The 15,527-nt window shown below is 42.4% G+C and overlaps 1 protein-coding gene across 2 annotated transcripts in view; it reads right to left on the bottom strand.

The window, feature by feature from the left end:
• Positions 1–6,231: 6,231 nt before the first annotated feature.
• Positions 6,232–15,527, bottom strand: part of Marveld2 (MARVEL domain containing 2) — a 35,335-nt gene continuing 26,039 nt past the window's right edge. For both annotated transcript variants that reach the window (XM_008838852.3, XM_029566321.1), the window contains 2 exons: positions 9,676–9,726; positions 6,232–7,337 (listed from right to left, as the gene is read on the bottom strand). In XM_008838852.3, coding sequence (XP_008837074.1) covers positions 7,215–7,337; positions 9,676–9,726 — 174 coding nt within the window. In that variant the 3' untranslated portion in view covers positions 6,232–7,214. The remainder of the gene's footprint in view (positions 7,338–9,675; positions 9,727–15,527) is intronic.

The raw sequence follows: 15,527 nt of genomic DNA, 5'->3' as shown, positions 1-15,527 counted from the left end.
AAAAAAAAAAAAAAATTTATGTGTTTGAGTTTATTGCCTACATGTATTTAAGTGCACCTGTGTCATGCAAAGCCAGAGGAGGCCAGAAGTGGGTGTCAGATCCCCTGGAACTGGAGTTATGGGCAGTTGTTAGCCACCATATGGGTGCTAGGAATCAAACCTGGGTCCTCTATAAGAGAAGCCACTGCTCTTAACCATTGACCCATCTCTCCAACCCCTATCAGCTCTGGAAGCTTGAAAGGTAAGGACATTCTGGCAATGGCTGTGTATCTGGCCAATTCTCTAAGTGGTAAGCTAAGGGCCTTGTGAGATGCTGAGTGTTTTAAGGCACTTGTTACCAAGTATGAGGACCTGAGTTTAATCCCTGGAACCCATATGATGGAAAGAGAGAACCCAGTCCCACAAGAAATCCTCTGACTTCCTCACACATGCTGTGGCACCCATGTGAGGACACACACACACACATATACACACACACACACACACACACACAAATAAATGTAATAAAAAATTTAAAACATAAGATAAATTCCTAACAAGTAGGACAATCAGTATTCTGTTTTTGAGTGTCAGCATCCAATCCCCTTATGTGCTTTTGAAGAGTTCCCCATTGGTGGCTGTCAGTGAGAGGCCCAGCTAACCTGCTGAAGCTAAAGAGGCTGTTGCTATCCATGTTCCCTTCACCCAGAGCAAGGCACTCACATCTCATTCTGCATCCAAGTTGTGCATGCTTCCAGCAGGAGGATGGACAGGCTAGTGGTGCACTCGACACACAGAGAGGAAGGGAGCTTTTCTCAACAAATGGCTTCTAGAGGTGACCTTGACACTGATCCTGCTATATGGGCCAACCTCAGTTCTCCAGCACCCTCTGCAATTCTGTCAGCTACATAATAGATGTGAATAAATTCTTCTTCCCTTTAAACAAACCAGCTTTAGTTTCTGTGGATTAGAATTAAGTTCCTTACCAGGCATGCTAGTGCAAGTCTATAGTCCCAGATACTCAAGAGATGGAGAGGAAGGATCACTTGAGCCCTTAAGTTGGAGGCCAGCCTGGGCAACACAATGAAACCTCATGCAAAAAGAAAAAAAAGTAAAAAGTTCTTGACTTATGAATACTCCCTCAAAAATTCCCTGCTAACTGGTAATTACTGCTCTAATTGCTACCATAAAAGGGTGCCTTAGTATAAACAGAGCAACCTTTATAATTCAACCTGTCTTGGCAAATGCCTATTTTGAGTCTAACACTTTGTTATAACTTTAGCTTCTCCAAAGCATTTACAGGGCCAAGGAATTAAGTCTTTAAGTTTATACCTGGAGGTGGAGTGCCCAAAAAGCTCCTAATATCTGGGAATCTTTTTTCTTTTAAATGTACTTCTTTGAGTAGCAGAAAAAGACACACACACACACACACATACATGTAAATACCACTTATATTTACATTTTGATCATGGTATATTAGAGCCTGTTTCAAGCATCTTCATGGGTAGAAAAACAGGAAGCCTAAGGTATAAAATAAGCTTATTTACTTATTTTTGTGTTTTTGAGACTGGGTCTCCCTGGAGCCCCAGCTGGCCTGGAACTTGCTATGTAGACTGAGCTAGCTTTGAACTCACAGAGATCTACCTGCCCCTGCCTCCCAAGTGCTGGAATTAAAGGCGTGCACCACCATGCCTGGAACAAACTTACTTATTTTTTAAGTTAGTATACAAAGTAATGGATTTCATTATGACATTTTCATACAAATATTTCATTTTACATCGATCTTACTCATCCTTCTTCCCCTACTGCCCTCCCCCTCTCTCCTGCCCCTATTCCCTCTTTTCTTTATGTGTATTTATGTGTACATGGGCACACACATGTACATGTGTATGTTTGCATGTGGAGTTCAAAGGGCTGTCCTTCAGGCACCTTCCACCTTTTGCTTGAGACAAGGTCTCTCATTGGCCTAGAACTTTTGTCAGGTAGGCTAAGCAAGCTGGCCAGGAGCTCCAGGGATCTGCCTGTCCCTGTCCATCTTGTCATTGCTGGGATTACAAGTGCACACCACCACACCTGGCTTTTTATGTAGGTTCTGGGGCTCAAACCCAGATCCTCATGCTTGTGAGGCAAGTGCCTTACTGGCTAAGCCATCTCCTCGGGCCCCACTTTCCCTCTTTATAAAGAAAGGTACAGAATCTTCATCCTGTTAATCAGAAAAGACCTCCTGTTTTCCAGTCTCCTCTTTCCTTCTTTCACATCGACTAGGATGTTGTGGCTTCAGTCGTTGTGACTCACTTGAATATGAATATGCGGATGCCACTGTGAAACTAGTGGGCTGTACCAATACACATAGCCCTTCAAAGAAGCCCTGATTATGTAATGTAGCCATGCCAACCTTTCTTAATAATATATTAAATTTCCTACAAGTAACCACATAACTGTCAGGATGTCCATCGACTTCATGGTTTACAACATGACTGCAGGTACTTTCTGTCACCTGATCTCTTGCTCATCGTCAGGTGGACTTACCTGAGGACACACAGCTTAGACCTAATTCTCATTCCTTGCTCTTTCTATCTTAGAATACAAACAGCAAACACCTTAAGACAATGATAATACAATGAAATTACATTCATTACATTAATTCAATGAATTACATTGAAATAAATGGTGTGGTGGTTTGAATAATTCTCCTCCATAGGCTCTAAGAATTTGAATGCTTGGTCAGTTGGTGGTACTGTTTGGGGAGGGTCATGGAACCTTCAGGAGCTATGGCCTTGCTGGAGGTGTCCCACTTTTGCTCTTTGTTCCTGTGCCTGAAGATGTGAGTGCCCAGCTTTCTGCTCCAGCTGCTTCCTGCCACACCTCCCCTGCCATGATGGACTCTTATCCCTTTAGAACCATAAGCCAAATAAACTCTTCCTTCTGTAAGTTACCTTAGTCATAGGGTTTTCCCATGGCAACAAAAAGTAACTAATACAAATGGTAAACAATTTATGCTTAAAATTCTAATTTCAGAAAAATTCTCTGACCAAGCTTTAGCCAATAATGAAAGCAAAATAGCACAAGCCTATTTTTCGTTTGTTTTGTTGTGTTTGTTTTTTAAAACTATTTTATTATTTTTTAAGTGTATGGGTGTATTGCCTGCATGCAAGTGCACCTGTGTCATGCAATGCCCGAGGAGGACAGAAGAGGGCATCAGATCACCTGGAACTGAAGTTATGAATGGTTATTGGCCACCATGTGGGTGCTGGGATCTGAACTTGGGTCCTCTGTAAGAGCAGCCAGTGTTCTCATGTAGTCTGGTTAGCCTTGAATTTGCTGTATAGTCAAGGCTGATCTTCAGCTCCCGATTCTCCTGCTTCTACTACCTGAGTGTTGGGATCATAGGTAGGTACCACCGTGCCATTAATTTTTTTAAAAAATATTTTTATGCCGTGCATGGTTGCGCACGCCTGTAGTCCCAGCACTTGGGAGGCAGAGGCAGGCGGATCTCTGTGAGTTCAAGGCCAGCCTGGTCTACATAGTGAGTTCCGGCTAACATTTCCATCAAATAAAGAAATTGAATGAGTGCCACACAAAAGTTACATCTAGGCTGGGCATGGTTTTGCAGGCCTTTAATCCCAGCACTTGGGAGGCAGAGGCAGGCAGGTCTTTATGAGTTTGAGGCTAGCCTGGTCTACATAGTTCTAGGGACAGCTCAGGCTACAGGGAGACCCTGTCTCAAAAAGACTAAAAAAAAAAAAATTTTTTTATTTATTTGCATTTTATGTGTATGACTGTATTGCCTGCATATATGAGTGTACCCATGTCATGCAATGCTATGCAGGTCAGAAGAGGGCTTCAGATTCCCCTAGGAACTGGAGTTAAGGATGATTCATAGCTGCCATGTAGGTGCTAGGAATCGAACACGGGTCCTCTGCGAGAGCACTCAGTGCTCTTAATCGCTGAGCCATCTCTCCAGCCCCCATTAATTTTATTCTTAATTAAAACATAACAGGGGCTGGGTGTGGTGGTACATGCCTTTAATCCTAGCACTCAGGAGACAGAGGCAGGCAGATCTCTGCAAGTTTGGGGCTATCTGGAGACCCTGGCCCTTGAAAAAAACCTCCTTACCCCCCCAAAATAAAAAACATGAGCTGGAGAGATGGCTTAGGAGTTAAAAGCTCATACTACTCTTGCAGAGGACCCAAGTTCAGTTCCAAGCACCCATGGTGGGCAGCTCATAACTACCTGTAACTCTAGCTCTAGAGCGATCCCACACTGCTGGTCTCCAAGGGCACCTGCATTAACATGCACATACCCACACACATACATGTAATTATTAAAAATCTTTTTTTTTTTTTTGTCTAGGCTAAAAGTAATAAATCTTAAAATAATAATAATAATAATAATAATAAATCTTGGGTTAGAGAGATGGCTCAGTGGTTAAGAGCACTGGCTGCTCTAGAAGAGGACTCAGGTTCAATTCCCAGCACCCACATGGTGGCTAACTATGGTCTTTAACTCCAGTTCCAGGGGATCCAACACCCTCTTCTGACTTCTGCGGGCTTTGCATAACACAGGTGCACTTACATATATGCAGGCAATACACTCATACTCGTATCTTTCTGTTTCATAAATGAACACATGAAACAGAAGGGACAGCAGGATGAGCTCCCCAGTGCTAACAGCGACCACCTCTAGGATGGCATGATGGGCAATTTTGTGTGAGGAGTATGGCAGTATCTTCATTTTTTGAATTTTCTGTAATAAATGTATTGCTATGTATTTTTTCCAGTGTCGGGGATTAAAGCAAGAGAGTGGGCAGGTGCTCTAACACCGAGCTACACCCCTAGTCCAGTATATTTTTTAACACATTTCTGGGATTCCTGGTGCCTCTGCCTCCTGAGTGTTGGGATTGCAAGCATGCATCACCACACCCTGCTTGACTTTGAATTCTTGCAAAAAACAAGAGAGGGGAAAGTAGTGAGTCACCCAAGCACTGTGACTTACAGGTGTTCTGTGACTTTCCAGTTTCTTTTCTGAAAAGGAAAGTATTTTCAAGAACAGGCTGAACACAGGAATGCTTGAAACCAATCAATAAAGAGAACACGCAAAACTGGAGTGATTAATATTTTAATACATGGACGAACTGACACAAAATTTCTTTAAATCTGTGCTACAAGTATTGGTTTTAAAAGATTAACATTTACAATTATAGTAAAAGTTTCATAATGTCTCTAACATTTAATTTTAATGCTAACCTAACATTTTACAATGTACAAAATGGCAATACTTTAACTCAAAAAAGAAAAAAGAAAAAACAAAAAAACAACAGGGTGTGAGGGTGCTCTGTGGCCCAGGCAGGCTCAGAACTTGAAATCCTCCTGAGCATGGGGAAAACGTGCATGTGCCACTATATTTACGTTTTTTGTTTTTTTTTTTTAAAGCACTGGTGCTTCTTTCCCATCTCTACTTTTTTGTTTTGTTTTGAGAGTCTCACTGTTAACTCAGACTGGCCTTGAATTTGTAATCCTCCTACCCCACCCTCACCCTCTGAAGTGCTCAGATTACATGTGTGAAATTATTGGTGCTCTTAAAGTGAAATGGTCCCATGAAAGTGGGACTGCTCCCACTAGGGCTCCATCCAGGCCTCACACTTCCCTAAGGTAACCCCTTAATTCACAGTAGCCATAAGCAGTAGGGGACCCACAAAATAAAACACATCTCTAAGCCTCTGCCTGCTCCATGCTGTACTTTGGCACCACTTTGTAAAACCCTTTTGAATATTAACTGTTTGAACGAAACTATACTGGGCAGAAATGGTAATTCCATATTAAGGAAATTACTGGATAGACTCTGCTGAACAGCAATCAAAAGTGATGAGTTTTTGCTAGACTATAGGAATCCCCCACCACACTAGGTTATGTAGTGCCAGGGACTGAATGTAGGGCTTCCAAAATGCTGGGCCGGCACCCTACCAACTGAGCTACATTGCCAACCCTTTTCTTTTCTTTTTTCTTTTCTTTTGGGGATCAAATTCTCATTTATGCCAGGTAAATCCTTAACCTCTGGACCACATCCCTAACCCATGATTTCCAACCCACCAATGATTTCCTTAAAAAAAATTTTTCTTAGATATTTTTGTTCATACTAGAAAAAAACATTTTTCATGAATAAAAAACAATAGCCAAGGTTCTTCAAGGTTCTTTTTTTTTGGTCTTTTTGAGATAGGGTCTCCCTGTATCCCCAGCTGACCTAGAACTCGCTATGCAGACCAGGCTGGCCTTGAACTTTACTCCAGAACGCTGAGACTAAAAGCATGCACCACCACGCCCAGCTGTCAAAATGATCCTTAGTGAGATGGAGCATCCCAGTGAATCAAAGGGAGAGGTAGCTTTCTCACACGTGCAAAGGACAGGCTGGGCTGAGGGACATGGAGATATGTGTATAGTGATTCTTATAAAAGACAGGAGGGCTGAGGGTCCCTCACAGGCTACACAACAGTAGGGAAGTCTCTGCTTAAGCATACACATGGTCAAAGTGAACAGCACAAAAAGAAAATGATGGAACCCACAGCCTCCAGGTGGTTGCAGAGGCTTGCTAAGACCTTTCCTTAAGCTCATTCTGTGCCATGTACCTCCTCCATCTCACCAGCATATCTACTGTTCATAGCAGTAATGTAGTGCTTACAAAGAGCCAGGCTCTGTTCTGAATGCTTGACAAATAGGAACACATTCAGTCCTCATAACCGTCTCTGAGGTAGGTACTTTTTTTTAAAGTTTCAATTTTACAGAAGGAAAAACAGGCACTTGCTCAAGACCATAATGTTTGACTGTGTTGATCTTGGATTTGAGTCTTTTTCAAGAAATTCCTTAGGAAGAATCTTCTAGGAATTTGTCTTAGGAAGAAAAACTTGTCTTAGAAAAGTCCTAGGAACCAGCCTGAGTAAATATGTCAGAACTCACAGTTGCCTGCTCATCACCCCCGCTCCCCAAGGGCAGCACGTCTAAAATGGCAGTGCATTTTACTGAGATGAAGATGAAACCACACACAGGTGAATACACGGCTCTGCCGTTCTCAGGAAAGGCCCTTAGTAGGCCTGAAAGCGTTCTGAAATGTTTGAGTGAAATCACACCCTTTAACCTTGAATGCTGCCACAGGAAACACCTGCTTGTCTGCCTCAGAGACCAACATAAAAAAGACAATGAATAAATAGTCAAATTGGCTATAAAACTAGCTTCAAATAAAACTTAAGAATAACCTTGTATATCCCAATTCATTACTTTATCATATTCTTGAATTCTTTGCTTTATGTGAGAAAGCTTATTCTTGAGGTAATCACAGCGCTCTTTTTTCTCCAAAAATGAAGGATCCTATGAAAGAAACAAAGCCATTATTCAGCACTTGCTCTCCTCATTGATGAACACACATTATCACGCAGAAAACAGCTCTAGACAGTAGAAACCTGCACAATTAGAATAGCAGTTAAGCTTCCTACTTTAGAAACAAGGTAGCCTCCTGTCTAGAGTAGTTTTAGGTTCAAGCACAATCTAGAGGTATGTACAAAGAGTAGCAGTATCTTTTATAGTCAAAAATACATAAAAAGTATAGGAAATATCAATACGTGTCTCTCCATGCAGTATCTCCTGACTTGTGAAATTCAGTGAAATGTAGGGTTAGAAAAATGTATAAATAATTCTTTGGAAGGAAATGTGGACAGAGATCCATGCCAGCCCTTGGCTATGAAAGAGTGAAGTGGACTGCATTGAGGACAGGGGTCAAAAAAAAAAAAGACGCTCAGCAGCCACCCATTTTCCTAAGTACCATTTTAAGAAATATAAAAAGGGGCCAGGCATGATGGCATATGCCTTTAATCCTAGTGGGAGGTGGAGTCAAGTGGATCTCTCTGAGTTCAAGGACAGCCAGGGTGGCAAAGTGAGACTATCTTGTTTTTTGGCTTTTTAAAAATATATTTATTATTTTTATTTTACATGTATGAGTGTCATGCCTGCATGTAAGTGCACCCCTGGCATGCAATGCCCACAGAGGACAGAAAAGGCTGTCAGATCCCCTGGAACTGGAGTTGTGGACAGTTGTTAGCTGTCATGTGGGTGCTGGGATTCAAACCTAGATCTTCTGCAAGAACAGCCAGTGTTCTTAACCACTGAGCCATCTCTCCAGCCCTGTGAGACTTTTTTTTTTTTTTTTTTTGTCTTTTTGAGACAGAGTCTCCCTGTAGTCCCACCCGACCTGAACTTACTATGTAGACCAGGCTGGCCTTAAACTCACCTGCCTCTGCCTCTGGAGTGCTGGGACTAAAGGCGTGCGCCACCACACCTGGCTGAGACTGCTTTTATTTATTTATTTTTTTTAAAAAAAAGATTATAAAAAGGGGTTGAGATGCAGGTAGCTCAGTTGGCAGAATGCTTGCCTAGCATGTTCAAAGTCCTGGGTTTGATGCCAAGGACCACACAAGCTGGGCATGATGGTGTGTGCATGCTAGTAATCTCAGCACTCAGGAGGTAGAGATGAGAGAATCACAAGTTTAAGGTCAATCTGGGATACATGAGACTATGAAAAATAAATTAAATAAATAATAAACAAATAAAAATAATATATATGAGCCTGAGAGATGGCTCAGTGGTTACTAGTGCATATTCTTCTTCTGGAGGAACAGAGTTCAGTACCTAGCACATGTGTCAAGGAGCTCACAATTGCCTATAACTGCAGCTCTAGAGGGACCTGACACCTCTTCAAGCACCTACATTCCTGTGTACATATCCACACACAGACACATGCAGACACACACACACACACACACACACACACACACGCAATTAAAAAATAAATCTTTGAAGCTAGGTGTGGTGGTTGCACGCCTTTAATCCCAGCACTTGGAAGGCAGAGGCCAGTGGATCTCTGTGAGTATGAGGCCAACCTGGTCTACATAGTGAGTTCCAGGCCAGCTGGGGCTACAGGGAGATCCTGTCTCAAAAAGACCAAAAAAAAATAATAAAATAAATAAATGGAAATATATCAGGCTTGCCTTTGTCTAAGGGGGATATACCATAAGATCCCCATTGATGCCTAAAACCAGAGTCCTGAGCCAAGTAGATGCTAGATGGATAAATATCAGTATAGATATATATACACACACACACACACACACACACACACACATATATACACACACACATATATATGTTTGTTGATTGTCATATCCATGATAAAGTTGAATTATTTGTAAATTAGCTATAGTAGAACTAATAACAATACAATGGGGCAATGGACAACACTATAGGGAACTGCCAGCATCATTAATCTTGTGCTTTAGGGTCATTATTACTTTAACGTAATGCAGGTTATCTTTTTGGAGTCCAGCAGGGGCTGCTGTGAGAGCGAGGCTGATTCCTGCATGCTGGTGAGAGTTGCAGGCGGCACATACAGGGTGGCTGTGCTGAATGAAGGGAAGATTCACATCTAGGGTGACAAATGCTTGCATCATGTTACGCATACTGGTGCACAATTTAAACTTACGAACTATTTCTGGGATTTTCCATTTAGTGCTTTTGGACTGTGGGTAACACAGAAAAAAAAAGAGGGTAAGGGAGGACTCCTGTAATTTAGCTTAAAAAAAAAACCAGACCTGGTCTGTCAGTTATTCCCAGTGTACCTGAAGAAGAATACTCTGAAGAAAACTGTTTTACTCACATTCTTTTTTTTCTTAAACTCTTCATGGATTCTTGAAATTCTCTCATGTTCCTAAAAACAATATATTTTTATCAATTAAAACATGAATTTACCCAAATTATGTCTCAAAGCACACTGGGAAGTAGACAACAGTTTTTTGCTAGCATGGTGGTGTACAGCTGAAATCTTGGCACTTGGGAGGCAGATTCAGAAGGATTACCATGAGTTCAAGGCCGGTCAGGGCTACAGAGGTAGATTCAGTCTCAAAAACAGTAAAACAACCCAATTTTTACCCTAAGCTATAATGAGAATATTCACACAAAAATATAATTCTCTGGACAGATACCCAAAGTACTCTAAAACACTTACCACCTGACAGGCAATGGTGTCCAGGGTTGAACAAAAAGGAAAGTTCCCTACCTGCACAAAACCAAACCTGAGTCCTAGAGCCATGACTAGGCAGCCATGTGACCATGGGACCTCGGGAAAGCAATGTATCCTAGGATCCTGGCTGGGAAAATGGAAGCAATGACTGTAACATTCTCAAATGATTGTCAGGAGGCTCATTTACTTATTTAAAACATTTTATTTATTAATTATTATTATTAATACTACTTTGTCTTTTTGAGACAGGGTCCAGCCCTAGCTTTAAGGCCTAAAAATCACATCAATGACCAGCACAGCAAAGGACATTGGTGCAGTAGTGGCACTTTTATCTTGGGGGTAATCAACAACTACCTAATTGGACTTAAAGCTCACTCAATGGGAGGAAATTCATATGTGGTGCCTATGTGTGTAATTGGTAAACCTAGCCAATTACACATAGCTGGAGAGGTCATAGAAAACCCCAAGGCTCTCACATTCCCAGAAAAATGTAATTTCTTACTATGTGCAAAATATGGATCCTTAAATTTATAGACAAGTATCCTAGTCACCACCCATCAAAGCAGCTTCTTTTTTAACAGAGATTATTACAGAGTTACACCACTGGTCAAACACAGAGATTCTCTGTGAATTGCCCAAGCAGAAGTGGCACATCCGGATGCAACCTCTAAACCTAAGACTGATGGAACATAGAACAGGAGATGAAAAGAACACTAATTCATCTTTGAATTCTCATCAATGAAGCTCCCTCATGCAACAGAGGGCCAGGAACACAAGGGCCAAAGTGTTGAAAATAAAGAGTCTGCAGCGTGTCGTGTTTGGACAGGACTCCTATATTGAGGTCCGCTCATCCAAGGCTCAGGGACCATTGTGGAAGAGGGGGCAGAAAGATTGTAAGAGCCAGGGAGGCAGTGCATGACCATATGGAAATGGTCCTACAGCTACATGGGACCCTTCTCATACAAAACTACAGCAATGGTGTTAGCATGCACAAGATCATGCAAACTTAGGCAGACAAGGGGCTGGAGAGATGGCTCAGCAGTCAAGAACACTGTTCTTGCAGAAGACCCGGGTTTGAATCCCAGCACCTGCATGGCAGCTAACAACTGTCTGTAACTCCAGTCCCAGGGGATCCAGTCTGAGGGGGATCCAGTCCTGGGGGATCTGATGGCCTCTTCTGACCTCCACGGGCATTGCATGACACAGGTGCACTTACCTACATGTAGGCCATACATACACATTAAATAAATAAATAAATAAATAAATAAATAAATAAAATATTAAGTTTAAAAAAACTTAGGCAGTCAAAAACCCAGTACAGAACTGTGGACATTAACAGTAAGCCCCAATCTTAGTCAAAGAATTATTGACAGCTGATTACTGCTGGGTGAGGAAGAGCTGATCTTTTTGGGGAGACTCTAGATAGGCTGACCAAACCCCAATGGATGAACTTGCACTAAGGGACATCAAGGGGCACAATCAGGGGATAGGCCTTAACACAAATGACAGAATGTATGAACTCCAGTGGGGGGGGGGGCTATGGGAGGGTGCCAAGGGGGAAGGGGGTATAAAATATGAAATACACGAAAATTCAATTAAAAATTTTAAAAAAAGAAGGAAAGAAAAAGAAAGAAAGAAAAGAAAAGAAAAGAAAAAGAAAGAAAGAAAGAGTTTCTTTTCATGTAATTAGTTGTTAGGATTAAGAGGTTGGGACTTCTGAAAATAGCTAATATAAATTTTCTTCACATTTTATTGTTTAATATATGTATGTACATATATATATCATAATTACTATAAAATTTGTAAAGAGATGGGGCTGGAGAGATGGCCCAGCGGTTAAGAACACTGGCTGTTCTTACAGAAGACCCAGGTTCAAATCCCAGTACCCACATGGCAGCTAACAACTGTCCATAACTCCAGTTCCAGGGAATCCAACAGCCTCTTCTGTCCTCCGAGGGCACTGCATGACATGCGTGCACTTACCTACATGCAGGCAATACACACATACACATAAAATAAAAATAATTAAAAAAAAATTGTAAAGAGGTTGAACCTCTCCAACAGCAGTAGATGACTAGAGAAACGTCTTCATTTATCCATGAAAACCTATGAACAGAGACTGCCAGGCACTGCAAATCTAGAAAGTAAAAAATAAAGTGTAGCAATTTCCAGTCTTTTTGTTTGTTTTGAGACAGGGTCTTACTGTGTATACCCCTGACTAGCATGGAATGCGCTTTATGCTATATAGACCAGGCTGGCCTTGAGCTCACAAAGTTCGGCCTGCCTCTGCCTCCTAAGTGCTAGGATTAAAGAAGTATGCCACTGGGGCGGGAGAGATGGCTCAGTGGTTAAGAATACTGGTTGTTCTTGCAGAAGACCCGGGTTCGAATCCCAGCACCCACATGGCAGCTAACAATTGTCCATAACTCCAGTCCCAGAGGATCCAACAGCCTCTTCTGACCTCCACAGGCATTGTACGACACAGGTACATGAAGGCAATACATGAATACACATAATAAAATAATAAAATAATTAAAAGAAGTATGCCACCACACCCAGCTTAATTTCCAGTTTTAAAAGCTTATCCAAGCTGGGCGTGGTGGCGCACGCCTATAGTTCCAGCACTTAGAAAGCAGAGGCAGGTGGATCTCTGTGAGTTCCAGGCCAGCTGGGGCTGCAGGGAGACCCTGTTTCAAAAAGACCCCCCCCAACCCCCGGCAAAAAAAAAGCTTATTGTCCTAGTTTGTTTCTCCATTGCTGTGATAAAATACTCTGACCAATACCAACTTGGAGAGGAAAGGTTTTATTAGGCTTACATCTCCCAGGTCCCAGTTCATCAGAGAGCCCAAAGTAGGAACTCAGGGCAGGGACCTGAAGGCAGGAGCTGGAGCACAGGCCATGGAGGAACTCTGCTTATTGGCTTGCTCCTCTGGCCCCTGCTCAGCCCGCCTTCTTATGCAACACAGGCCCACCTGCCCAGGGGATGGCACCACCCACAGTAGGCTGGGCCTTCCCACATCGCTCAACAATCAAGAAGATGCCCACAGACATGGCCAGAGGCCAGTCCTATGGAGGAAATTCCCCAATTGAGGCCCCCTCAACCCAGGTGTGTCAAGTTGACACTAAAGCTATCCAGCACACTTATCCACATCCTTTCCCCAGTGTTTTTAATTCTTCAATACTCTGTGTATAAAGTCAAGAAGGGTATTTATGTCACTTTCAAGCAGTGAAAGTGAGCCTGGTATTTCAGCTAGGAATATGTAGTATCAGCTCCTGGCCCAGGGGTACTCTAGCTGCAGGGTGGGGCTGTTGTCCTGGAGACAGGGAGAGGAAAGCTGTAAAACTGTCACAGACACTGGATTGAGGAGCAGCTGAGGACTACCTGGAGGAGTATTCCTATTTACCGTCTCTTCAAAGTCTTGTTTTATTTTTCAAGGGTGCACAACCACATGTGTGAAAGAACCTCCAAACTAGCCCATGGCACTGAAATGCCACCTGAGCTTCCTGGAAACCAGGCTGAAGAATAAACGAGCCTTGCAGATTGCTGTCCAGGCAAGACTCAGCCTGCACCTACGAGAAGTTAACTTTTGCCATACAATTCATTTCTACTTTAGATAAGGACTGGAGGAAAAATTGATAACATCAGTTGGTCTGCCATTTTCGTTGCATTCAAAACCAGGGTGATGAGTAAAGATGCTGTGCTAGAGATGCAGATATTGTTGATACTGTAGGAACACCCTGGGAGGACAGCCTCTCAGCTCCTACTCTAATCATAATCCTCTGCATCCCTCAGTTGCAAAGCCTCACGCCAGAGCTGTTGCTACACACACAGAGCATCCAGCTGGAGACCACTGGGCCTAGACTCAAGATTGCAAACCACAGTCAACCACCTTGCTTGTCCCAAACTTTGCTGATTCAGATTCCTGATACATGTTTTGCCTGCATGTCTGTAAGTGTAGCACATGTGTGCAATGCCAGCAGAGGCCAGAAGAGGGTGTCAGATCCTCTGGGACCAGCTGCGAACAGTTATTAGCTACCATGTGGGTTCTCTGGAAGAACAGCAAGTGTTCTTAACCACTGAGCCATCTATCTCTCCACTTCCTTTCTTAAATCTCACTACGTTACTCTGGCCTGGAACTCCTGGGTTCAGGTGGTCCTTCTGTCTTAGTCTCCCAAGTAGCCTGGACTGCAAAAATGTGTCATTTGGCTCTTCCTGTACTCCTCTGAAGACCTCTAAATTTCGTTACCCTTCTAGGACCTGTGGACCCTGATTGTTATATAGTAATAACTGACTGTCTACTTTCCATGTTTGGTGGATTTCTCCTGCTTCCTGGAAGTGGTGTCTCTTAATCAACACCATTCCAGTGCTGCAGGATTGGGAAAATGCTGTACACATTTGCCTTACGCAGCTCATAATTATGAGTGCTTTAAATGTGTACTTGTACATATGTGATAAAAATAAAGATTCCCCAATTAATGTGGGGTCTCAGGAGAAAAAAATTATATATGTGTATGTATTGAGATGTATAGTCTTTTGACTTTATTTTTTTGAGACACACACATACACACACACATATATTTTTTTAAAGTTGCATGACAGTGAGATGGCCCAGTGAGTAAAAAAGTGCTTGCTGTGCAAAGCAACCTGAGTTTGATCCCCAGAACCCATGGAGAGAACCAACCCCTATCTATTGATCTGACCTCCACATGTGCATATGCACTTACACACACACACAAAATATGTGAGGGTGAGTTTGAAGGTTAGAGAACATTCAGCTGTTGGTTCTCAAAATTCCACCATGTGGATTCTGTGGATCTGACTCAGGTTGTAAGGCTTGGCAGCAAGCCCTTTACCAGCTGAGCTATCTCCCAAGCTATTTTTTTAATTTTCATTTTTTTGGTCTTTTTGAGACAAGGTCTCCCTATAGCCCCAGCTGTCCTGGATCTCATTATGTAGACCAGGCTGGCCTTGAACCCACAGAGATCCACCTGCCTCTGCCTCCTGGGCACTGGGATTAAAGGTGTGCGCCACTAAGCCTGGCCCCTCCCAAGCTATTTTTAAAAGAATGCTTCAGACATGCTGGTGCATACCTTTAATCTCAGCACTCAGGAGGCAGAGACAGGCAGATCTCTGTGAGTTCAAGGCCAGCCTAATCTACATAGCAAGTTCCAGGCCATCTGGGGCTATAGAGAGACCCTGTCTCAAAAAGACCAAAAAAAAAAAATGTTTCAGAGAAAACTTTCAGTCTCCATGGCCTTAATTCAATGGCTTTTTTCTCTGCCTTAACATTAGAAATCACTCTGCCTTGTAACCTCTCCTGGAATTATTCTGAGTGTGCTATCCATCCTTCAATGCTCTAATCTGGTATCAAGCTTAGGCAAATTTATATTTTACTTAAATAACAAAATAAAATATTATTTAATAATTGAAGGCAAGGGGCTGAGGATATACCACAATGTTAGAGTGCTTGTCTCCTATTTATGAGGCC

The sequence above is a fragment of the Nannospalax galili genome, unplaced genomic scaffold (genome assembly GCF_000622305.1).
Source record: "Nannospalax galili isolate Female #2095 unplaced genomic scaffold, S.galili_v1.0 scaffold518, whole genome shotgun sequence".
NCBI classification, from domain to species: domain Eukaryota; kingdom Metazoa; phylum Chordata; class Mammalia; order Rodentia; family Spalacidae; genus Nannospalax; species Nannospalax galili.
This window is presented reverse-complemented; position numbering and strand designations above follow the sequence as displayed.